The 26,727-nt window shown below is 39.1% G+C and overlaps 1 protein-coding gene across 2 annotated transcripts in view; it reads left to right on the forward strand.

Moving 5' to 3' along the window:
- Positions 1 to 26,727, forward strand: part of PDZD2 (PDZ domain containing 2) — a 514,363-nt gene that overhangs the window by 460,053 nt on the left and 27,583 nt on the right. For both annotated transcript variants that reach the window (XM_043975400.1, XM_043975401.1), the window contains 5 exons: positions 4,261 to 4,342; positions 5,331 to 5,434; positions 7,457 to 7,619; positions 9,326 to 10,149; positions 17,009 to 17,153. In XM_043975400.1, coding sequence (XP_043831335.1) covers positions 4,261 to 4,342; positions 5,331 to 5,434; positions 7,457 to 7,619; positions 9,326 to 10,149; positions 17,009 to 17,153 — 1,318 coding nt within the window. The remainder of the gene's footprint in view (positions 1 to 4,260; positions 4,343 to 5,330; positions 5,435 to 7,456; positions 7,620 to 9,325; positions 10,150 to 17,008; positions 17,154 to 26,727) is intronic.

A 26,727-nucleotide genomic window follows, 5' to 3' on the forward strand; every position in this document is an offset into this window, starting at 1 on the left:
TTCTATAACCTCCTGCAGGGGGAGAAGTTTCTGCTGATCTGATTCTAAAGATTGGTCAAGATCTGTTTTTGAACTTGGGTCATCTCCAGCAGAGGGAGCTGTCTTAGCATCTCTCTCCCCACGTGGCACTCTATTTTTCCACTGTAAAACATTGAAAATAGCGAGAATGAAAATTATAGTCATTTGAACTATGACTACACTACCAGAATAGAAATTAAATTTAGATGTGATATGTACACTAATATTAAACATGTGCTCAGTGGGGAAGACGGTCACTCCCATGCCATTATACCAAAAGTTTTTTACTGTGTGAGTGAGGAAGAAACCAATAAGGCTATGAAAGAGTACTGAGTAAGTTAGTTGTTTAAGTTGGGACATCATGCTGTCCCAATACATTCCACTGAGAAAATGCAAGGGAAAAGCAAAATATTCAATTATGTTGCCCTTTAAAATGGACTGGCTTTTCTCTTGAAGCAAGGCTTTTAGAGGCATTTAAAGTAAGGGAGATTAGTTAAATGAGAGAGGCAGTGGGGAAGGGTTAAAAAAAAAAGTCCAAACAGATTAGCTGGCTCATGGCCAAGCTAGGGGTGGGTAGGTGGGTTCTTAGCTCCTGGCTTGTTTCATCAAACTGTGATGGCCAAATTTAATATCTGGAGTGTTAATTGAGTGGTTCACTGTAATATTGGGGTCCCAGAAATAATGAGGGACCTCTAGTTCCAAAGCTCCCTCCCCTCTGAACTGCCTTTTTAGATATTTCTCCCAGGCCAATAAGAAAGGAGCCTTACAGCCTCTTTTCCACAAATGGATCAGATTTTATTAATTGGGAATAAAATAAACAGCAAAGGTGAAATTAATAAAAATCAAAGATAACGGAATAGGGAAAAAGAAATAGGTATAATCCTCCTAGCTCTAGCCTAAGTCTGTAAAATCCCCAACTCATTTCCAGTTAAGCTAATTCAAAAGAAAGCAGGACTTTTATGTTAACTCACCACCTGGGCATTTACTCCTGCTGCTCACACCACTGGCAAGAAGGAAACTCTGGAAGAGACTCAGACTCCCCTCAACAAGCATTTAATCTTCCTTCCCCAAAAGGGGAGGTCCTTCAAAAACTGCCTATGGAGAGAGGTTTTCTCCTTCTGGCATCAGTAGCATACATAACTTCAGGGCAGGCCAAGAGTGGCCCCTCCCAATGAGTCAGCCAAATTCCAATAATCTTACCACAATATTTATGGATGTAAATAATCATGAGAAGCATGAAAAAAATGTCCCATTTTTGTATTGTTGGTTGCATTAAGAGAGGCAAATGTTCAAGGAATATTTTGCCTCAGTTAAACAGTATTGTGTTTATGTCTGGGTGGCACATTTAGAGGACATTGGGAAGCCATAGGGTGTCCACAGAAGAGTAACTAGAATTAATCAATGAGTAAGTATTGATTAAGCACCAGACATTGTGAATGTGCCAGACATTCTTCTAGGTGGTGAAGAGTCGAAGGCAAAAAAAAAAAAAAAAAGAAAGAAAGAAAGAAAGAATCCTAGATCTCAAGGAATTGTATCTTATATCTAATAAGAAATATAAAAGATGATGAAGGGGGAAAAAGGAATTTGTATTTGGGGGCAGCTAGGTGGTACAGTGTATAAAGCACCGGCCCTGGATTCAGGAGGACCTGAATTCAAATCTGGCCTCAGACACTTGGCACTTACTAGCTGTGTAACCCTGGGCAAATCAGTTAACCTTCATTGTCCTGCAAAAAAACCAACAACCCCCCCCCCCCAAATCCCAAAAACAAAACAAAACAAAACACATGATGAAGGCCCTTGAGGTCATGCCATAACAACTGTCAGTTGAAGAAACTGGGGATGTTTAAACCTAACTGACTTCAAGTATTTGAAGACCTCTCACCTAGAAAAGGGATCAGACTTATTCTGCTTGGCCCCAGAGAGAACAAGAATTAGAAACCATGAAGTAGACAGGAAGAAAAGGTAAATTTAGTTTCAGCCTAAAAGAAAACTTCCAAAGGATTAAAGCTATCTCCAGGTGGAATAGACTGCTTGCATTTGGCAGGGTGTTTCCCCTCATTGGAGACTTTTAAGTAAAAGCTATGAATATGGATACTTGTGGGGTCTCTTGTAGAGGGAATTCCTTCTGGGATATACGTTAGGCTAACACTGCAACACTGAAGTGTTGCAGCTCTGAAATTTTGACATTTGGCAACAAATAATAATGGGTAGCTAGGTGGCACAGTGAATAGAGTGCCAGACCTGGAATCAGGAAGACTCATCTTCCTGGGTTCAAATCTGGCCTCATATACTTATTATCTGTGTGACCCTGGGCAAGTCACTTGACTCTGTTTACCTCAGTTTCCTCATCTGTAAAATAAGATGGAGAAGGAAATGACAAACCCCTCCAGTATCTCTGCCAAGAAAGCTCCCAGTGGAGTTATGAATAGGCATATATGACTGAAATGACTGAGCAAGAGCAAACCAATAATAACAACAATAACTGATATGTATATAGCACTCTAAGATTTGAATATTTCTTGACATACAAAGTAACCCTGTAAGGTCAGTACTATAGGTGATGCCCACTTTACAAATAGAGTAACCAAATCTCAAAGAGGTAAAGAGACCTGCCCAAGTCACACAGTAGATGTCAGAGACTGGATTAGAACCCAAATCTTACTCCTCCTCAGTCCAGTGCTCCTGAGGAGCCCTCCACAGCTCTGCAGATAATAGTTACTGGAGTTAGGGCTGAGGCTGGGATGGGTATTTGTCTCTCATCATCTGCTACATAAATACCATGTTGGGAAAAGCAGCTCATTTTTCAGTCTGTAGTGGCTCCTGGTGGTAACATATAGTGAAAGTCACTAAAAGATGAATGAGCAGACAGAAAAATCCAGATTGACCTCCTTCCTTATGGATCTGACTTCCATTCAAGCAACTGAGAGGCAACGTGGTACAGTAGCAAGAGTGCTGCTGTATGTGGAATCAGAGGAGAAAGGGATCATCCCTATAGAGTGAGCCCTGACCTCTGGGGCCACCTGGTCCAAACTCCCCATTGTAATGATAAGGAAAGTGACACCTAAGCAAGGTGTGTCACTTTGAGCCCAGGGTCACACAAATATTAAGCTTCAGAGGCAGGATGGGAACCTGAGTCCCCTAACTCCACAGCCAAGCCCTGCCTGAGTTTGAAGCCTGACTCTTCCACTTAACAACTTCTGTGACTTTGGCCAGTTGTTCAGTTTTCTGGGCCTCAGTTACATCATCAGTAAAATGAGGGAATAGAAGCCTTCCATATCTCTACCTCTCCCTTTGCTTGCTCCTATTCTTTACTCTTCTCTCTCTCCCTCCCTCACCCTCTATCTCTCCCTCTCTCTCCACAAATGCACACACAACACACTCATGTATATGTGTATACACATACATACATACACACACACACCTAGGAATCAATACAGATTTTCAGTCCTATTACGAAAAGTAAAAAGTTCCTGGATTAGTGATGACCCACAAATAGCAGACAAGAACATTCAGGTCCCTTAATGTCATGTTGGTCCAGGCAAAGAGAGTCCATTCCAATTCCAAAAGGAAACCAATGTCACATTTTAGAGGCTTTCCAATGTACACGAACATGTTCACAAATAGGAGTGAATTAGACTATGGGTTGTGACAGAACAAGATTGTCAAGGAGAGGAGCCAAGAGGAGCAGAAGAGCCAAGTACTATGAAAGAGCCAAAGGGGAGAGCAGGCAGTAAGTCTGGAGTCCAGAAAAACAAAAAAAGAAGGTCACCAAGGCACCTGCAGTCAAAATGCTCTACAGGGAACCTAATAACAAAGAAGGATGCTAGCCTAGCCAGAGTCTTCCTAAACCCATTCCTGTAGAATAGGAACAAATCCCAGGGCTTGTATAACCCTGAGCCCCCAGGCAGGAGCAGGGAAGTAGGTGAGGAGAGGGCCATTGAAGGAAGACCTTAACATCTGTAGGCAGATACCAGGTTCGTTCAGTGGCAGGTCAGCAAGAGAGTAATTGTTGACCCTGGGTTCCTAAAATCCTAAAGTAAGGATTTTGTGAAACTAACTGTTAATCTGTCTTTATCTACTTACTTGTCATGTGTCACTAACTTGTTAAGATGGAGAATGATTGTGAGGTTTGACCCTACCATGAGTTTGCTTTATCCTGAAGGGCCATTGCTCATTTTCTGATCTCAGCATCTTGTGTTGAACAAAAACCCTCCCTAATTTCTGCTTTCTGCTCCAATTCAGGTTTCTGAACAGGAGATGGATGAAGCAATAGCTCGCTCCACTCACCGGGACAACAAAGAGGCTATTTCTTCCCATGCCTTAGGTAGGGCAGCTGCACATTCACCTCTGACATTCAATAGATTTTTGCTGATTATTTCCCCTCAGTGTTGTGCTGTCAGAGTGCTTGCAGTGACCAGAGCTAAGAAAAGTAACTTTGGGGAAGATAGGACTGTTCTCTTAGGCAAACACTTGTTTGGATCCAAACTGAAGCTATCTTCTGAACCTAAAACTTCCTGACTTTCATGGGCTGCTCAGGTGGTATTTATGCATTCAGTCAACCAACATTGATTGAGCTTCTCCATGCAAAGCACTGTAGTAGATGCTGAACAAAAGTGGCAACAAAAATGCTTGAAACATTTTCCCTGCCCTCAAGGAATTTGTGGCTTAAGAAGGGACAGTAGAAATGTATTCCAGAAGGCCCCACTTACTGTTCCTTTATTCTGGTTGAGGGGGAGGGTTGGTGAGTATGGCGCTTTGCTTATAACACGAGATTCTTTTTTCCCCACCATATTGATCAATTTTGTTGATTTTATTCTTTTTATTTTAAATTCCTAAATGAGTGGAACAGGGGCATAAGGGGAAATCTGGGATATATGTAAACAAAAGATGCCAACAAAGACCTGTGAAAAAGGAAAAAGGAACCTAATTCCAGCGCATAACTGGACTTTGAGTAAAGATGTGTCATATGGCTAACAAAAGCTACAGCATTTGGGAGAGATTGGCCATTGCTAGCTGAGGTGATCAGGGAAGGTTTCATCAACAAGACTGCAATCAGAACTCTCACAATATTTCTCACAAGAAGTCCTAAGTGGTAGTATTTAATAGACCAAGATGGGTGGGTTGGGCATTCCACATGGGTTGCATAGAGAGACATGTCTATGCATATTGTATATCGGTGGGAACTCTACAGAGTCTCTACAGAGACTTATTCCTTGCAGTCATATGCCTGCCATCTGTAGCTTAGGTTGTGAGCATCCTGGCCCAGTTTGCCTGGTTGTTTTTGACTCCATGGTGACTTATTGACCCCACAGGTACCCCCCTGAAGAGTCCCTCACTTACAGCAAAGGCAAGACAGGGAGAAAGTGCTGCTTCACTCAGCTGGACCATGAAACGGTTCCTGGAACCAGCAAGTCGGGTAAGGGGTTCAGTTGACATCAACACCTGGCAGTTGTTCTGTCAAGGGCCTGGAGAGATGATTTATAGATGATATAAAGTTGAGACAAAAGGACATGTTAGACAAGTAAATAGGCATCCAAAAAAGATCTTAACAGGCTATGGCAATTAGTTTAAGTCTGGTGAGACAGAGGAGACTAGGAGTAAATGTAATGTCACACTTGTGTTGAGAAAATCTTAAGTGGACAGGTATGCGATAGGGGAGATGGAGGTTCTAGGGTATGTCATGTGAAAAGGTTCTCAGGTTTGGAATGTGAAGCCTACTATGTGCCAGACACTGTGCTATAAGTACTTGGGATACATAGAAGGCAAAAAGACAGTTCCTCCTTTTAAGAAGGTGCCAATCGGCTGGAGGGGACAACATGCAAACAACTACCTGCAAACATGCCGTATAGAGGATAACTTGAAAATAATCAACAAAGGGAAGGCATTTGAGTAAAGGGGGTCAGGAGAGGCTGCTTTCTGATCTGATTTATAGTGAAAAACACCAAGATCAATAGGATTCAGTTCCCCCAGGTGCATATTGGAGAAGGATCTCCTATTTAGAGAACCATGTGTTCAGTTCTTACCCTCCCCAGCTCTCTTTCCCAACACTCTCCCACAGCAATAACAGATGTGGAAGGGAACTCAGAGGACTGAGAAATCCTTTTCCTTTCTCATGGGCTGTTCTCACTAAAGGATTTACCTTCAAATTGCAGCCTACTAGTGATTTGGTGACAAGTCTCTATGTAATTAATTAAGAAAGAAGGTCGACAGAGCACTGACTCAGTGTTCCCCCTATTGTGTCTGAAATCTTTCTGGTAAAGGGGAACCTGTTAGAGACTGGGTTCTGTTAGTATAGCCTTCAAGAAGCCACAGTGAGGCACCAGAGTAGGACTTTTGTGTAGGGTTAGATGGACCAGTAAGATGAAAAGGAGTGTTTTTTCATATTATCTATCGAGGGAAATCATAGAGAAAATGATGTTTAGGGTAAAAAAATAGAGAAAACCTAATAAGATTATTTTGAAATTTTAAAAATGGGGCATATTGATGGGCTGACCCACCCTGCTAGCAGTAGCATGAGAGGGCTGTTGTTTTATGTTACTTGATGCCCTCTCTTCAGTCTGTCCCTAACTGGCAGAGCTGTGGAGGTTCCTCCAGGAAAGGGATCTGAAGACAGGTCATAAAAATAGCCCAGGGACACTAGGGCTGAAGAAACAGGGCTATGGGACTTGGGAGTATATAGATCCCATGAGCCTGGAAAGAAAAAAAAAAAGTGGAAGTTAGAGCAAAGCTTTGGGAAAAGGTGAGTGAGATTACACCTCCCAGGTTTAACAGGAAATCTATATTTACTACTTGCAGACTGCAGGGGGGAGTCATTTTATTATCACTAAATGCCAATGGCTTTGTCTCCTATGGCCTAACGGTTTGGCCTTCTAGCAGGGAAAGAACAAGACTTCTTGGGGACATGTGAATGTTGGGTAGGCTGTGGAATTTCTCCCAATCTCATCCTTAAAGGCAAACTGGACTGATGGGTGTTTGAATTCCCCTCTTCTCTGCTCAACTTTTGGGCCAGTTAACCTTCAGCTCTGCTCTATAATTGTTTCCCCCTGTGATTGTGAAGAATGTCTTTGAGCCCTGAAGAATGAGGGGGTTTGTATGGTGAAAACTTTTTTTAATGACTCAAAGAGAGAATAACTTTGCCTTGACCAGCCCAGAAGGAAAAAAGACCCAATCCCCTTAGCTGGTAGTTGTTGCTATGCTTTATTTATTGATTTTTAAAAATTCTTCTTACGTAAACTGATGTGGCTGTTTGGTGTCCCAGCTATCTCAAATGATGGAGAGAATTTAGATGAGCATAATGAGATTCCAGGAAAGAGTAAAAATAATTACTTTGGAGCTCTCCATGTGCCAAAGGATCTGTGTGTGTTGTGTGGCTGTATAAATGAGCCTTGGTCTCCCTCCCCCTCCATCTCAGCCATCTAACATTTTCTTTCCTCTGCAGGGTTCCCTCAGTTCTGAATCAGAACTCTCACAATATTTCTCACAAGATGTCCTAAGTCCCTTGTACTATTCAGACTCTGTGGTTGCCAGCTCTGGAGATGAGGAGCATATGCAGCAGAGGAGGGGGAGCAACTCTTTGGATGATGGTGCTCCCAGCAGCCTAAGTAAGCCTGAGCCCCCATAAAGACTCAGGAGCCTCTGTGCTCACAGTCTACTGCTCTCACAGAGTTCCTGGTGAGGGAGGATCTATTCTGGGAGCGAATTGATGGGGAAGTGGCTACTCATCCTTCACTAACTCAGATTCTGGTGGTGTTAAAATAGGAAGAGGTCATCTGAAAAACACATTATACATTTCTACTACAGCTAAATTGGGGATTTAATCTTAGTTGTTATTAGCAAGTCACTTGAAAAACTCTCTCAGTCTTGATTTCATTATCTATAAAATGAGAATAATAGCAGTGCATATGTCATAGGGTTTTAGTGAGGATCAAATGAACTAATCAGTTAAGCTCATTGAAAACCTTAAAGTACTATAGAAATATGAGGTAGTATTATTGTTATGATTATTGTTATTGCCCCATTTTTTTTATTCTTTTTTTTTTGCTGGGCAATGGGGGTTAAGTGACTTGCCCACGGTCACACAGCTAGTAAGTGTCAAGTGTCTGAGGCCAGATTTGAACTCAGGTCCTCCTGAATCCAGGGCTGGTGCTATATCCACTGTGCCACCTAGCTGCCTCCCACCGCCCCATTTTTGTACAATAAATAGATGTGGCTGGTAATCATATCTATTTTCTTTTCATTACTAATAATAATTTCTCAATAATATTCCTTTTGCTTATTACTATTAGTACTACTAATGGCCAGCCACCTATTTGTACAATAAATGGATAAGGTTGGTAATCTCATCTATAACAATCTCTTCATTATTCTGAACGTTCAAGGACACTTGAAGTTCTGTCATCTAAAGCCAGGGCAGATGAATGAAGGCAAATTTTGCCCCATTAAACAAAGTTCTCCCCTGTAGTAATTCTATTTTGTGCTCACGACATACAAACCATTACAGAGGATGGAGTATATGAACTCTCACTCTTCAGAAGATAGAGATATTGAAATTAGACAGAGCATCCAAGAAGTGGGTAAAGAATGAGACCACTTCAAGAGGAAGAGAAGGAGAAGTTAATAGGCTAAGTCCTTTCTCCTTTTAGATCTGGTGTCCTTAGGTGAGTAAACTAGGCTATAGCACTTAGCATTCTGGACCTGGAGTAAAAAAGACTTAGACTCAAACCTTGCTTCTGACACTTATTAGATCTGTGTTTATTAACAAGTTACTTAGACTCTTATTCCCTCCATTTTTTCATCTGTAAAATAGGAGGAACAATCCTCTGGGACCCAGCTCACAAATTTGTTGTGAGATTGAATAAGATGATGTATGAAAAGCATCACACACTTTAAAATGCTTTATAAACATTTGTTCCTAGGATCCTGGATTTAAAGCCAGAAAGAAACTTAGGGGCCACTGAATCCAACCTCTCATTTTGCAAGTGAGGAAACTGAGGCTGAGAGTCCAGTTAAGTGCAGTGCTTCAAGTCACACAAGCAGTAAGAGAATTATAACATGGGGTCTGTTAACCCAATTATATTGCCTTTTCCCCTTCACACTTCATCACCTATAATTATTATTTTTAGAAGACTTCCATCAAGAGACCAGTGGAAGGGCTAAAGGGATTGCATATTGGAGTTAACTCTACATATATACATACCAGGCATTCTGGCCACACGGAAATACTAAAGTCATTGTATAATGCTGATAATAATGGTGTAAACCTAGTCTAGAAGAAAGACTAATGTTTCACTTGATTTCATTCTCCCAGCTCCCAAAGAATCAGGAAAAGCTAGGGCCAACAGCCTTGTATCATCTGGAAGCAAGAAGGCCTCAGGACCTTTCCATAAGCATTTGGAAGCTCCCAGGCAAGCCAGCCTCCCGGGAAGCCCACAGCCTGCCCGAAGCCCACTCCTCCGACAGAGAAGAATTGGCTGCTTTGATGCTGAAGATGCCAGTGATGAGGAAGACTTTGTGAGAAATGGAGACAGTGTTCCATTTCCCAGGTCCCTCTCAGGCTCTATTCCATCACAGGCTGAGGAGGAAAACAGGGTGATCACCCCAAATTCTTCTGTGGAAGCTAACATCAACAGCCAGGAAGTAGACCCCCTTGGGAATCCTGCCACTGAGGCCTGCTTGGAGACTTCTCCTTTGGACAGTCCAGCACCAGAGGAGGAAAAAGAGGCTGCTGAGAAAATCATAGACTCATCTTTCCTTCCAGAAAAGCTTTCTGACTATGCCAGTGCCTCAGAGGGTAGCCCTGGCAACTTGGGCCTAAAGGAACAAGCTGAATCCAAGAAGTCACCAAAATTGGAGCACAAAGCTATCACCAGAGTCAAAAGCCTGATGAGCATTGAGTGCTCTGGTTCCCCCAAACAGAAGAATGAGGAAACTGGTCCTGGCCATAAGCCAGTGGCTAGGATAACCCCACAAAGCAAGAGGACTGTGACACAGGACAACTCTGTGCCCAACAGCTTCGAAACTGTTCATTTAATTCGTTTGGAAGATGAATCCTTTGGTCTGGACTTGGAAATCCAGGCCACTCCCTTAAAAGTGATGATAAGAGGTTTAAGGCCTGGTGCAGCTGCAGAGAGGGTAACTTTCTTTTTAAATTATATTGTTTTGTGTGTAGGGTAAAATTGCCTGAATCAGAGAAATTTCCCCTCAGTGCTAAGAGGCCCCTGAAGTATCTCAGGGAACTGGGAAGTAGAGCAAGAGATATACCTGTTGGTGCTAAATTAGCTTAAACATATGCTAAGTTCTCACCAGGTGGCCCCTTCATCAGGGTGAAGTAACACTCTAGCCACTCCCACTTCTCAAGATGCCCCTTTGTGTCCTCTCCCCTTCAAAGCTGCTTGAAGTGGTCATTTTAACTCTTTTCACTTGGAAAGTGTAAAGCCACTAAGAAAATAGCCATCTTAAATGTACTCTTGGCCATATTTACTATGTCCTTTTTATTTATTTTTTAAAAAATTAATATTCAATTTTCCCTCAATTACATGTAAAAACAATTTTTAACATCCATTTAAAAAACTTTAAGTTCCAAACCCTATCCCTTCTCACCCCCTCACTTTGAGAAGTCAAGCAATTTGATATAGGTTCTACATGTGTAGTCATGCAAAACATTTCCCTAACAGTCAGGTTCTTAAAGAAGACAAACAAAAAAACCCCAAGGAAAAAAAAAGTTTAAAAAATCATGCTTCAATCTGTATTTGAATTATATCACTTCTTTATCTGGGTATTGATAACATTTTTCATCATAAATCCTTCAGAGTTGTCTTGGATCATTGTATTGCTGAGAATAGCTAAGTCACTCACAGCTGATCATCTTATAATATTGTTGTTACTTTGCATACAGTACATTTCACTTTGCATCAGCTCAAGTAAGTCCAAGTTTTTATGAGAACATCTTGCTCATAATTTCTTATAGTATTTCATCATAATCACATACCACAATTTGTTCAGCCATTCCCCAACTTATGAGCATCCCCTCAATTTCCAATTTTTTGCCATTAGGAAAGAGCTGCTATAAATATGTTTGTACCTATGGGTCCTTTTCCCTTTTTTTTAAACATCTTTTCAGATATAGACCTAGATTAAAAGTATGTGTGGTTTTATATTTCTTTAGGAAAAGTTCCTAATTGCTCTACAGAACAGTTGAATCAGTTTACAACTCCACCAGCAATGTATTGATGTCTCATTTTCCCCACATCTCCTCCACTGTCATTTTGCTCCTCTTTCCTATTAGCCTATCTAATAGGTATGAGGTAATACTCCAGTATTATTTTGATTTGTATCTCTCTAATCAATAGCATGTTTTTCATATGTCTACAGATAGTTTTGATTGCTTCATTTGAAAACTGTTCGTATATTTTGACCATTTATCAGTTGGGGAATGGCTCTTTTTTTTTAAACTTGACCTAGTTCTCTATATGCTTCAGAAAGGAGTTTATCACAAAAGCTTGCTTGAAAATGTTTTTCACAGTTACTCCTGCTAACTGTATTTCCCTCCCTTCTATTTCCTCTTCCCATTTATCCAAATCTCTCTCTCCTTTTACACTGTCCCCCATAAAAGTATTTTGCTTCTGACTACTACCTCCCCCAATCTGCCCTCCCTTCTATCACCCCCCCCTTTCCTCCTTCCCCTCCTTCCCCTCCTTCTTTCCTGAAGGGTAAGATAGATTTCTATACCCAATTGAGTGTGCATGTTATTCCCTTTTTGAGCCAATTTTGATGAGACTAAGGGTCACTCACTCCCCCATCTTCCCCTCCACTGTATAAGCTTTTTCTTGCTTCTTTTAAATGACATCATTTACTCCATTCCACTTTCTCCCAGTGAATTCCTCTCTCACCCCTTATTTTTTTAGATATCAACCCTTCATATTCAACTCATAGCTGTGCCCTCTTTCTATATATAATTTTTCCAACTGCCCTAATAATGAGAAAATTCTTATCCTTTAAAAATCCCTTATGATTTCCTTTTCCTCTTTACTTTTTTATGCTTCTCTTGATTTATGTATTGGAAAGACAGATTTTCTATTCAGCTCTGGTGTTTTCATCAAGAATGCCTGAAAGTCCTCTCTTTTACTGAATGCTCATTTCCCCTGTGAAGGATTCTAATTAGTTTTGTTGGGTAGGTGATTGTTGGTTGTAATCCCAATTCCTTTGTTCTTCACAATATATTCCAAGCCCTCCAATCCTTTAATGTAGGAACTATTAAATCTTGTGTGACCCTGACTATGGCTCCATGGTACTTGAATTATTTCTTTCTGGCTACCTGCAATATTTTCTCCTTAACATGGAAGCTTTGGAATTTGGCTATAATATTCCTGGAAGTTTTCATTTGGGGATCTCATTCAAGAGGTGATTGTTAGATTCTTTCAATTTCTATTTTACCCTCTGATTCTGGAATATGGGAGAAGTTTTCTTTGATAATTTCTTGAAAGATGATGTCTAGGCTTTTTCTTGAGCATGGCTTTCAAGTATCCAATAATTTTAAAAATTCTCTCTCCTGGATCTATTTTTCCAATGATATATTTCATATTGTCTTCTACTTTTTAATTCTTTTGGCTTTGCTTTATTGTTTCTTATTTCTCATAAAGCCAGCAGCTTCGATTTTTTCTCAATTCTAATTTTTAAGGAATGACTTTCTTCAGCGTGCTTTTGTACCTCTTTTTCTGCTTGACCAATTTTGATTTTTCAGGCATTCTCCTCATTAGCTTAGTCTGTTCTTTAAGGTGTTATTTTTTCAGTATTTTTTGAGTCTCCTTTACCACGCCGTTGACTTTGTCATGATTTTCTTGTATCACTCTTATTTCTCTTCCCAATTTTTCCTCTACCTCTCTTTTTTCCCAAAAGTACTTTTTGAGCCCAATTCATATTTTTCTTGGAGGCTTTGGATGTAGGAGCTTTGACTTTATCTTCTTCTGAATGTTTGTTTTGATCTTCCTTGTCACATAATAACTTTCTACCATCAGACTTTTTTCTCTTGTTTGCTCATTTCCCCAGCCTCTTTCTTGACTTTTAACTTTGTTAAAGTAGGGCTCTGCTTCCAGGGTAGAGGACACATTCTCCCAAGCTTCAGGGGTTTTGTGCAGCCAGACTGTTCTAGGGATGTGTAAATTTTTAGTTCTTCCAATATAATATGATCTAAGCAGAGGTGTGTTTACTACTTTAGTGGCCTATGCTCTGGTCTACAAGTGACCACAAGCACTCTTTTCCCTTGGAACTGTGAGGAGGGTTCCCTCTCTACTTCAGCCTGTAGCAAACTCTGGTGTACTAGTGCTCGTCTCTTCCCTCAGACTGCCACCCAGGACTGCAACCTGGACCTGAATATGGGCAAAGTAACAAAGTCCTGCCCCCCAGTGCCAGCAAAGAGACCCCTGTAATTTCCTAATCAGTTATTTGACCCCCTTACCATCTGTGGGCTTAGTTTCAGAAGCAGTAGCTGCCATTGATGCTGAGTTAGTGGTTCCCAAAACTTGCTCCTGGTTTGCTGAGGCTTGGTCTGCACTACTGGACCATGCTCCACTCTAACCTCAGTAAAACAGACCTTTCTTGCTGACTTTCTAAGTTGTGTATGGCTGAAAAATTATTTCACCCTGTCCTTTTGTGGGTACTGCTGCTCTAGGAATTTTCTTATGGCATTCTTTAAAGGTATTTGGAGGGGGTTTATGGAGAGCTCAGGAGAGTCACTGCCTTTCCTCAGCTATCTTGGCTCTGCCTCCATCCCTTTTATTTCAGATAGAATGTAAGCTCCTTGTGAGTAACTGCCTTTGTATTTTTACCCCTAGAGCCTAGCATAGTGCCTGGCATCAGAGTAGGTGCCTAATTAATGCTTACTGATTTATAAAATCAATCAATTTTCAGAGAAGCACACACTGAGATTTATTTCTGCCCCCATATTTCTTGGTGTTGGCTGTAAACCCAAGGGCGTGGGGTTGCGTGAACAGGGTAGGAGAATGTGACAAACTGTGAAGTGCTTCTTTTACTTTATGAATGGCCATGACCAGTAGGTTCAGGTAATGACACAGAGCTTCACAAAATAAGATATATGCTCTCCAGCCTAGAACTATTCAAGGAAATGGTACCCTCTAACCCCAGAGATTCAAGTCAATGTTGGTGGCATAAGTATAGTATGTTGATTTGGGAAATGGGAGGTTATGGGTTAGCCCTGGATTAGAATCCTGAAGTACCTATGCTTCAGCAAAACAACAGGACTCAGGAGATGAAATAATGGGAGGAAAAATTTAAGTGAAATCCATATTCTTTACTATTTAACATGAATTGTTTCTCCTCTTAGGCAAGGAGAGCTATGACTATTTGTAAGATGGCATTTTTAAGGATATGTAATTTATGGGTAGGATTAGAGCTAGAGAGTGTACAAATATACTTATTTATAGATACATACATTTATGTTTACATACATGTGTATATATGGGTCAGCATACCATTTATCTTCCCATATGCACATATATTATTTATTTAAACATATATAAAAATACATATAAATATGAATATGTGTATATATGCACATACATGTATACATGATGGAAAAATATCTGAGGGGTCATCTTAACCCAAAATATGCATCATATTATGAAAGAAGATTTAAAAAAAATTTTGACATACTTTAAAAAACAACAAAAAAACCATCACTGTCCCTTATCTTCACCTATCTTATGTGTTTAAAAAGTCATCCTTCTGATATTTCTTAAAGTTTTTCTTCTAATCAACATTTATGTCAAGGACTTTGAGTCAATTACTTGAGGCTAGATAAGGATATCACTGTTAACCTACAGCCATTACTGCAATTGCTTCTAAATATGTGAATAAGCATATTTTCTGATGAAGTTCTGAAACTTCTAGCTACATTAAAGTTATTTCTTCTCATAGGTCATATTTTTATAAGAGATAGCAAATATGACTACTTAAAACATTTTTAAAAATTTTAACTGCTACTAAAAATCTTAGATTAGTAAAATGAACCATTTCCTCCCCTTGGAAATGGGTTACATTGCTAATGATTTTATTTAAAACTTTGACATATCCACAAAAGAAAAGCTTTATCATGCATAAAATTCTTCCCTGAAAAGATATTCCAACATTTTGCTGAGTTGTTTTCTAAGCAATAATAACAATAAGTTTATACAGCCCATGAGGGCAGTGGGAAGTGTTCTGAGTAGAATAGTAGCCTCAGGGTTAGGAAAACATGAGTTCAAATCCTACCTTTAACACTTAATGTCTTTAGGATCCTGGGCAAGTCACTCAAATTCTTTTTGTCTCAGTTTTTTCATCTTTAAAATGAGAACGTTGCTCTCAATGCTCTCTATGGTCCCTTCCAGTGCTAAATCAATCTTCTATCCCATGAACTATGAGCCTCAAATTCCTCATCTGAAAAAAGAAAGATGAGGAAAGGGTGGAAAAGGTGGGGAATGGATTGGAGATGATTACTAGTGTTACTTCCAGGGCTAACATATTATGAGTCTGAATTTTAATAGGGGAGGTTAGTTCTAAAATAATTCATGATCATTTCTTTATGGAGTATCTGTATTTTAGTTCTTTCTTTTGCTACCCCCTTCTGGCCACTCTGTCACACAGCACATCAGCCGGTAAATGGGAAGAATAAAATTCACATTTCTCAAATCCTTCTTCCTCTTTCCTTTTTAAATTTTTATTACTTAAAGCAACTCTGCTACAAGTTTTTATTTGGGATGTGGAGTAGTACTTTAGAGAGATGGAAATAATTGACATCATGGAGTAAATTGAAATTTGTTAACATGGTAACCTGCCCTTCTTCTCAAGAAACCTGTCAACAGGAAATGGAAACTCATGTAGATTTCATTTATCTAAACTATTCCTGCTTTTCATTTCTTCAACTAAGTATAAATAGATTTGTATGTTCCCTTGTGTCCTTTTTATTTTTTTTAAAGTTACATGTTTATTAGAAAATATTGCTCTTTCACACACACAAAAAAATGCTCCTCTCTGAGAGATGAAAGAATGAGGAAGGATAGACTTATGAAACCAAAACAAACAAACAAAACCAAAAATTTGTTTTTTAAAAGAAATGGCATTAATCATCCAAACCAATTAACAATTAAACTTGCTTAATAACTATTTATATTCAAGTTGAAGAATTTTAATGAATAATTATAACAATCTTCAGTCATTCTAAGTCCCTACCAGGATTCTTTCTATTCTTCTTCACTTTTGCCCCATATTATCTACATTACCATAGTTAATGAGTACTCCCTTCTACTGGTTTTGTTTTAGGCCTTTCATTATTCCATAAATACCTTTCTGAATTTCTTTGTAATTCTATTCTTCCTACTTGACTAAAATCCCCATCTTCCACAGAAAGTCTTCCCCACCCCCTCTTAAATCTAGTGCCTCCTTTCCCTTAATTTATTCCTATTCATTTCATATATAGCTCATTTGTAAATATGTGTTTCCTTTTTTTCCTCCTCTTTTAGACTGTGAGCACCTTGAAGGCAAGGACTTTTTTTTTTTTTTTTTTAGTGAGGCAATTGGGGTTAAGTGACTTGCCCAGGGTCACACAGCTAGTAAGTGTTAAGTGTCTGAGGCCGAATTTGAACTCAGGTACTCCTGACTCCAGGGCTGGTGCTCTATCCACTGCGCCACCTAGCTGCCCTGGCAAGGACTTTCTTATGCTTCTTTTTGAATGTCCAGCTCTTAGCACAGTGCCTTTGACATAGAATGCTTGGTGATTGACTGGGGAGGGAAAAGATAAAGGAATAAATGTTGATATAGTACTTCCTATGACTGAAACACTATGCTAAGTACTTTTTACAAAAATTATCTCCCTTCACTGATTTGACAATCTTAACTGCATTATAACTCTGTTTAACTTCTGTGTATGATCTGTGTTCTTTGTTCTAATGATTGTTTTCTGAGAGCTATTTAAAGTGACTTCTTGTTGTATTTGTGCTAGGAAGCCACAGGACAGCTGAGTGTTGGAGCTGAGATTGTCTCTATCAATGGTACTCCAGTCAATTCCTTGTCTTACCAGGAAACCTGCCATGTTATAAAGAACTTGCCCATGGCCCTGACCTTGGTAGTACAGCGACCAGCACCTGGTAAGATGGCTTCATTTGTTTGAAAGCAAGAAAGGGGTGGTAGAGCAATACAACATGTATCACTTTTTGAACCTACAGTTCAAAATTATGGAAATAAAAGGTTGTATTTACTAACTAGATTCTTTTTTAATTTATGAGGAATTTTAATCTAACATGGAGTATGTTAATTTTCAGTTAGTAGACACCATTTCATGATCACCCATTGTATCAAGAACACTGTACTGTTCAAGGTATGAAAGCAAACATACACATATGTATACGAATATGTGTGTTTGCCTTTAAAAAGAACAAGCTGCACAAAACTCTAGGTTTCATAGTTTCATATATAATCCTCTTTTTCTGTTCTCATTTGTATCCATGCCTACTGATTTTTGTCATGTTTACAACAATAAAAAGAAAGAAAGGATTAAATCACAGTACATGAATATCATAGATCTAGAGTTAGAAGGAACCTTATGCCCTCTGCTACAAACACCTTCACTTTATAAATGGAGAAATTGAATCCCATGGATATTAAGGAGACTTGCCCAGGACCATAAAGGTTCTCTAACCACTACGTCTTTCCTGCCCTTACAAACCTCACAACTCCCAGTCGGGGAAATTTAGGCAAATCTAAACAAATCAGAAGAAGTTATATAGCATAAAGTAAGTGAAAAATTATTTAACCGACTGGAAAATTATAAGTATAAGTTATATGAAAAGTTACAGCTATACTAGCTCTCTGTAAAGTTATAGCTAGGGGCAGCTGGTGGCGCAGTGGATAGAGCACTGGCCCTGGAGTCAGGAGGATCTGAGTTCAAATCTGGCCTCAGACATTTGACACATACTAGCTGTGTGACCCTGGGGAAGTCACTTAACCCCAATTGCCTCACCAAAAACAAAATTATAGCTAGCTGAAAAATTATAACTGGGTCTTAAGTCCTGTAACGGTCACCATGCAATGTAAAAATTATTTTAACAGGACCCTGATCTTTTTAACTGGCTCCTGGCTGGCTATCTGACTGCTTTTAGCTGGTAAAGCTATAGCTGGCTATTAGCTGCCTAACTGCCTGGGGGTTTAAAACATCCCCCAGATTCTTTAAGCCCCATAAGAGGACCCAACCTGCAAGGGCCTGCCCCTTCCTTCACTGCCTCTCAGACTGATAAACAAAAGCCTTTTATTTTTTTTTTTTAAATAAACAAAGCAGGGTTTATTTATATGAAACAAACTTTGAATTAAATACAAAGAAATATGACCTGTGAATTTCTGCGAATGAACTCTCTACTTTTTCTTAACTTTCTCTCTTGCTATTATCATTGCTTACAACCCCGAGCCTCATCTCTTGCCTGTGGGTGTGCCCGTATGTCTGCTACTGCCTGTGCTTACAACTTTCTTAGTGTCCCCCTGTGTCTCCTTTCTTTTTAGTGTCTCCCACTTCACTGTAGCCACCCCTTTTTCACTAAAAGCCCCCCTTATGTCTCCCTGTGTCTCTTTTTATTGACCTCCTCTCTCAGGTGAAACTTGCGTTGGTTGCCCTGGGACCGCAGCAGAGCCCTGTGCTACGTGTACCAGGAGCTGGGGCTGGGTGGAGGAAGCTGTCAGGTCCCTAAGGTTTTTCCTGTGCATCTCCACGACTTGAGTGCCCCAAGGGGGGAAGGGAGACAATCATGGTGGCCGAGGCTAATTTTAGTGCTTACGGTCCCCTCCTTTGCTTCCACAAGAAATACGGGGTGTTTCCTTGATGAAACAGTAAAATAACAGAATATCATAACCTATGCTAATAAAAATATAGAAAAGGAAAATTTTGTCTAGAGGGCCAATCCCTCATGAACTCATGCTTTGACAATGTCTACAGGGGGAGGGCCTCTGCAGAAAATACACATTACAGATGGTGTATATAGGAAGAAACAAAAATGTCCATTTAAAGCCTTTTAAATCTTGTCTTTGAAGGAGCACTGAGATGTCATCAGGGGAACTGGACTCTGGTCTGGACTCTGGTTTCCTCTAGACTCTGGTTGTCTTCTTTAGCTGTTGAACTGCTGAATTTTCAGTAGTCTTTAGTATAATATTGTCAAAACATTCAAATTAAGTAGTGAAAGTTCTTCAAAACGTAACTCATATAAAACAAATTTAAACTTGATACATACAGCATATTGTAGTCCCCCATTTTGGAGGATACTTATACCCATTTGCAATACAGAATTGAGACAGTGAAGACATAACTAACACTTCTTACCACTATATGTCTGTATACTAACAATATAGGCTTTTTATATAAAGTAAAATAAAATTCTGTATTTTTATAAAACTTAATTTTTTGAGAAAAAATGTATTTCAAACTGTATGATTATCAGAAGTACAGTTACAGGGGGCAGCTAGGTGGCACAGTGGATAAAGCACTGACACTGGAATCAGGAGGACCTGAGTTCAAATCTGGCCTCAGACACTTGACATTTACTAACTATGTGACCTGGACAAGTCACTTAACCCCCATTGCCTGACAGAAGAAGAAGGAGAAGGAGAAGAAGAAGTTCACACACTTTATATGGCATCTCTACCACTTTGTTTTCTGTGTCTGATCTGTTTTAGAAAGGCAAGTCCAACAGATAGCCAGACCCAACTACTTCACCTAAGTTGAGATAGCTAAGTTGGTAAAGTGGGTAAGAAAGCTGATTTTGGAGTCAGGAAGTCTTGAGTTCCAAAGGAGTTGGCTTTTTTGGCCCCTTCCAGTAATAATATAATATGATCATCTGTGGCTTTATCCACTCTTTAGACTTTCTTTTGAACAGGGTAGTAACAGTGGTGAAAGGAAACTTCACCAATAAGATATAAACTTTTTATGATAGTTGAGGGGATGGGTAAAATGTCTTAGAAACCAGAAGATTTCTTTGGCTGCTTATAATCTAAAATTTCTCCTAAAATACTTTGCCTTCCCAGGAACTAGAAACCATATGACAAATTGTTTGTACTATGGCTGAAATAAGGTTTCCATATATGTGGAAAATTCCAGATGACTATAAGTAAAACTGTGTGTTAGGATTAGTATTTTTTATGAAAACCCTTCTAAAATATGATTAATTTCCCCAATTTCTTAAATCAAGTATATTGAATATAATTAATACTTTTCTTCATAGCTCAATATAGTCCTTGTACAGTATTCTCATAGAATTATTTTTGTTTTGCTACTGCTGTCATCTCTCCCTTTTGCTGACAGCATGCCTGTGTCTTCTCTTTCTGATTTGTTGCATCAAATCTCTTGGAAACAAGAAAAAAAACAGATAACCACCTTTGTTAGAATTGTGTATTAATTGAAAGTCATCTCTTGAAAGATAGCCTGCATATTTCTATTGTAAGGGGCTAAAATTCTAGCTAGTCTGTTTAAAATGTCTAATGAGTGGTCGCCAATAAATTATAAGCTTTATCAAGAGTTTAGACTTGTAAGCATTTATTAAGGAGAATAAGAATTTGGTGAAGAGAGAGAGAGAGGCCTAGCTTCATCTATCTATTAAAGGTAGAGCACATTTCTAGCTCCACTCTCCACCAGAGTCCTGACGAAAAAGAATGAGAGAGCCAGTCTCACCCCTTCTTCCTCCCACAAGCAAACATCACTTCCTGACACCAAAGAAAAGCCACATGGCTTGCCCTCAGGTGCCTTTTCCTCATGGCTGAGCTTTCCTACAATAGCTCTCCAGCAGGTGGTGTCATTCCAATCATTACAGTCCCCCCTTTGTTTCTTCAAGAAACGCAGGGTGTTTCCTTGATGAAAATCAAAAATAACAGAATATAATACCCTATGCTAACAAACAATATGTTAATAACAATATAGAAAAGGGAGAAAGGGAAGGTTTGTCCAGAGGGGCAGTCCCTCATGCCCCGGTGCTTTGACACTGGCCTAGAGAGGGAGGGCCTCTGCAGAGAATACATGTTACAAATGGAGTATATAATAACAGAAGGGAAAAAGAAAAACAACAAAACCAAACTGTTCATTTAAAGTCTTTGAAAGTCTTTTCTTAGATGATTCTTGGGACGTCCCCTGGGTGTAGTCATGGAATGGAAGTCTTTTCAGGGGTTGATGTGTGGATGCTGGTAATCAGACAGGAAACTTTTCTACAAAATTGAGCTTAATACAACTTTAAAATAGCTTTGTCAATAATCAAATCAAACAATGAAAGTTCTTAAAAATATGTTTAAGGGAATTCAGAATCTTAGTTGTTACACATGAAACATATAATAAAACAAAAATTGAAACATTCTCTAAAACTTAGTATTACTATAGTCCCCCCTTGTGGAGGGTAAATTGAGAAGACAATTGCTGCTACATTAATTTTTTTTAATAATTTTTATCTTTGTTTCATCACTTTTTTCATTATCTGCCTAATTATCCTCATGCCATTATGAGAAATTAAAGAATCTAATATAATTGGTAACAGATGTCAAGGCCAAATCCAACACTGTATTTATCATGACACCTGAGATAATTATGGGGGTTACCATAAAAGAACAGAGAAATGATGGGATATGAGCATTCCCACACTTGAGCAATATATACTGCTCATGTAGTATGCCAGGCTTAAAATAGATGGATGGGATATATGTCCATGCCACCAAACATACTGGAAGGAAACTGAGTCAGACTTAATCAGATGCATGGGATTGAGATGTCCATGACATCAGGCACATAGGAGGGGGCATAGAAGCCAAGTGTAGAATGAGATGGGTAGGATGAAAACTTCCAGCCATCTGTACAATATTGTGGGGAAAAAATTAAACCAAGAGAAACCAACCTCAACGTTTGGCAAAAGCCGTTCCCTCGACCATACCTTGACTTTATGCATGTGTCTCCTCATGTGACAATTCAATTTCTGCTCTTGCATGTATTCCTCTTGTGATCGGATGGCATCTTGGCCAACTGACATCTGATAACTCAGAATGAAGGCAATTAATGTCTTAAATGGTAAATTCCCATAATCCAAGTCTCATAAGAATTTAAAAATTGAGGGTAGTAATGATCACAAAAATGTGAATGTACCTTGATTCAGAATATGATATACAATTATGCAACAATTTCAAATAATACCCTTTTTTACTAAGTATACAATTACTTTTGTGAAAAATCAGAATGTATTTAAAGAAAAGTTAAAACACAACACAATCTTAAAGAAAACATTTTTTAAAAAAAGAAAACTTATAAATATTCCCCTCTTTTTAAAAAATATGCTTATCGGGGCAGCTAGGTGGCGCAGTGGATAAAGCACCAGCCCTGGATTCAGGAGTACCTGAGTTCAAACCCGGCCTCAGACACTTGACACTTACTAGCTGTGTGACCCTGGGCAAGTCACTTAACCCCCATTGCCCCGCAAAAAAAAAAATATGCTTATCAAAAGTAATACTTCTAGAATCAATTTACATTTGCCATGGCAACTAGTTTGCCAGGAAAATGCTTTATAGAGTTTGATCAAATAATCAGTTGAGAGAAAAAAATAACAAAAACAAACAACTCAGAACATGGGAGCACAATACTCCCAGAATTAACATTGTATTATGAAATCAAAACAATCTTGCATCGTTTCAAAATTAGATAGATGAATGAATAGAAGAAAATACACATGGAAGAATAAAAGACAATGAAATTCAAACTAAGAATATCAAATGAATATAAATGACTGATAATATTAAACGAATATGAACTTAACATTAAGAGTATTACAAAATATAAACTTGATCATATGACTATCAAAAGCTTTTACAAATATTCTCCCCCTTTTTAAGCTAAGTATAAAACACAATCTTAAAAGCATGAAAATCTCTATGAAAGTAAACCCATACTGTTCATTTCAAAATGTAGATGTAATAGTATGGAAATCCTATGTAACCTCTGAACTGACATTATTTCTCTGAGTGAATTTAGAACACTTTTGATTCCGATATCTTAAATCCCCAATATTCATATCAATACCTTGCTGCTTACTTCTACATTTCTGTAAAATATGTCTTCTTGAAGTATGATGATGATTGTCATTTTTATTCAGCTTAAATTTGTCTTCTTTAACCCCTCTATTTTCTCTGTTGGTCCTTTCAGAATATAAATGCTTTATAAGGTTACTAATTAAAGACAAAAGCAGGTTAACAAAATTATGAACAAAATGAGTATATCTGGATTTAAAGGGGAGGGGAGGGGAGGAACCAGGGCAGTTTGAATCAGACTTGGTTTTGAACTCAGGCCTGGTTTCCCCTTCCCCCACTGCTAAGGGATTAAAGGCTTCTAGGGACTGGGTTCTTGCCTCCAAGCATGCAAAATTCGAGAACCTCTTAGCGTTAGAATTTGAAAAAAATGCAGGAGTCAGAAGTTTCTCTGAAAAGGCATGGTTGGGGGGGGGCAGTATTTATATTCCCTTGTGTGAGCACCCTGCTTGCTTTTCTAACAAAAATAAAAATAAAAATAGAAAAGCCACAAAAACAAAGCACTAACATGATCTTATCCCCCATTTGTCTGGTTAAACAGACTAAAATCAGAAATAGTATACTTAGGGAGTTGAAAAAGCTCATCTGAAAATTTAAATAGAAAACAGCTGATACTTAGCAGTACTTCGGGTTTAAAGGGACAGATTAGGGGAAATTTCTTACCCAGCCAGAAGATGAAGATCAGAAGATTGTAGGTTCAGCTTTCCTGTTCATGGTCAGCCATCTGTAAGGGGCTAAAATTCTAGCTAGTCTGTTTAAAATATCTAATGAGTGGTCGCCAATAAATTATAAGCTTTATCAAGAGTTTAGACTTGTAAGCATTTATTAAGGAGAATAAGAATTTGGTGAAGAGAGAGAGAAAGGCCTAGCTTCATCTATCTATTAAAGGGAGAATGCATTTCTAGCTCCACTCTCCACAAGAGTCCTGACGAAAAAGAATGAGAGAGCCAGTCTCACCCCTTCTTCCTCCCATAAGCAAACATCACTTCCTGACACCAAAGAAAAGCCACATGGCTTGTCCTCAGGTGCCTTCTCCTCATGGCTGAGCTTTCCTACAGTAGCTATCCAGCAGTGGTGTCATTCCAATCGTTACACTATGTCCCCATAAAGTACTGATACATTGGTGGCCAGCAGTCCAGAGACCTCTCTTGCTTACTTCCAGATTCTCATGTGGTTGAGGTTGCCAGAAATCTGACTTGCAGATAAATGGGGGTATGACTTCTTTCTTCAGAATAATTCACTGCCATTACCTTGTCAATGAATTAACCTCAGTCCCCAAATAAAGAGTATTTACAGTAAGTCTTTGCCTCATTGTCAAATGTGTTACTTTTGACTATGTGACCATGTGTAAGTGAGGGAATAGGACTAGAAGACCTTTAAGGTCCCTTCTAAATCTAGGATCTTTTGAATGGTTAAAAAGACAACAACACGGTTCAGTCTGAAGAGCTCATTTCCCTCATCTGTAAAATAACAAATTCAAAATCCTATTATCTTTTACTATTCTTGAAAATGTTCTTATTTTTTTTGGAAACAGCTGATAAATACAATGAATGAGGCCAGTAACCTTTTTTTTTTTTAAGCCTTTCAATCCGGCCTCAGACACTTGACACTAATTGTGTGACCCTGGGCAAGTCACTTAACCCTCATTGCCCGCCCCATCCCCCTCCCCCCAAAAAAGTCTTTCATTTTTTTTTTTTTTTTTTTTTTTTTTTAGTGAGGCAGTTGGGGTTAAGTGACTTGCCAAGGGTCACACAGCTAGTGTTAAGTGTCTGAGGCTAGATTTGAACTCCTGACTCCAGGGAAGGTGCTCTATCCACTGCACCACCTAGCTGCCCCTAAAAGTCTTTCATTCTTAAAAAGCTTTAAGTTCTAATTTTATTTTCTGTTCCCTAGGAATTTCAGTGGAGGTCTAGTTTTGCCTGCAATTTTTTTACACAGACCTAATATCTGACTGAAACCTGTTAGTTGTCTTCATTTTCTTTAAGGCATCTGATTTTTATTGGCTATTGGCTCCTAAGAATTTTAATCAGCTTCCCCTGGTAGCTGAGTCTGCAGCCTGAGTGAGGGGTGGTTCTTAGACAATGGAAGATTGGGCACTGTTAGAGATATAGAAATGGGCTATTTAGTCATATGGCTTTTCTTGGGCATTCAGAGTCAGATGTCCAAACCAGAGTATGAGGCCTTTCCTTTGCCCTTCCCCCAGCTTTTATGTTACCCCCACTTCACATATCTATTTATTTGTGTGCATGTTGTAGCTCTTGTGTAGAAGGTAAGCTCCATTCAGGTCCAATGGAAAGAATATTGGATTAGCAGAGAAAGATGGAATCTGAATGCAGATAGATATGTTTCACTCTCTTTATTTTTATGGGTTTTCCCCCTTTTGGTCTCTTCCTTCTTTCACAACATGGCTAGTATGAAAATACATTTTATATGACTGCACATATATAGATCAAATTCCTTACTGTTTTAGGGAGGGAAAAGGGAATAGAAGGATAAAAATCTGAAACTCAAAAATTTTTTTTAAATGAATGTTAAAAATTGTTTTTACATGTAATTGGAAAATATAAAATTGTAGTTTAAAAAAAGAATATTGGATTTGGAGTCAGGTGGTAGAGGTAGGCTCAAGTCCTACCTATGCCATTTACGACCTGTGTAACCTCTTGGTTAGTCAGGTAACCTCTCATCTTTAGCTTCCTAATATGAAAAATGTGATGGTCTCTGGGATCTCTTCTAGCTCTAAATCTTTGGTTTTTGGTTGGGTCTTTGTACGCTCAGTGCCTTCCACCATTAGTAGGTGCTTAATAATGCTTGGTGAACTGAGTTTAATGGAATGGTGGGCACTGCCCTAAGCCAGGCCCCTTCACTCCATCACCTAGAAAGACAATTTTAACTTTCTTTTCTTGCCCTTTTTTTTATTCCTGGTTCAGACTGCAGTTTGTGAAAAGTGCATATGGTTGTCACCAACCACCCTCGTCATGAGGAGCTGCCCATAAAGAATTGTCTGAATTTGAGTTTCCTCATCTGAAAAGTGAAGGAAAGGGTTTAGATCAGAAGGATTCTAAAGTCCCTTTCAACTCTGATGGTTTCTGTCTATTGGCCATACCTGGTTGACCTTAATTTTGACTTCTTCTCAACAAGAATCTTCCTCCTCATTCCCCACCTCCCAGTTCTGAGGCTAGTGTCTTCATATCTCATGAATGCATCCTGCCCAGTCTCCTCTCTGTCACTTTCCTCATGTTATTCCTATATTCTGGAATGTCCTCTCTCTGACTTCTTCAATCTGCCTACTGTTCAGGGCATAACCCTACCACCTTCTTTAGCTACTACTGCCACAGAGTCTCAGAGTTGGGAGCGGGGATCCAAAGTCATCAAATGCATATGGCAGGTGGCTGAGAAGTCCCTGCACAGTGTCCCTGACCAATGGTCATTCAGCCTTGGCTTGAAATGACCCAGTAAACAGATCCTGACTGCTCTAGCCCTCTCTGGCCTTTCTCCCTTCTCTGAACTTTTCCCACAGTGTGTACCAAGTGATTTGCTACTGAGCTATGACTTTTAAATAATATTCTTTCATGTTTTTTCCTACAAGTGAGTCTGGTCCCAACTATTTTGAAAACTCATTAATTAATGACAGGG

This window comes from Dromiciops gliroides, chromosome 1 (assembly GCF_019393635.1).
Source record: "Dromiciops gliroides isolate mDroGli1 chromosome 1, mDroGli1.pri, whole genome shotgun sequence".
In the NCBI taxonomy this organism is placed as follows: Eukaryota; Metazoa; Chordata; class Mammalia; order Microbiotheria; family Microbiotheriidae; genus Dromiciops; species Dromiciops gliroides.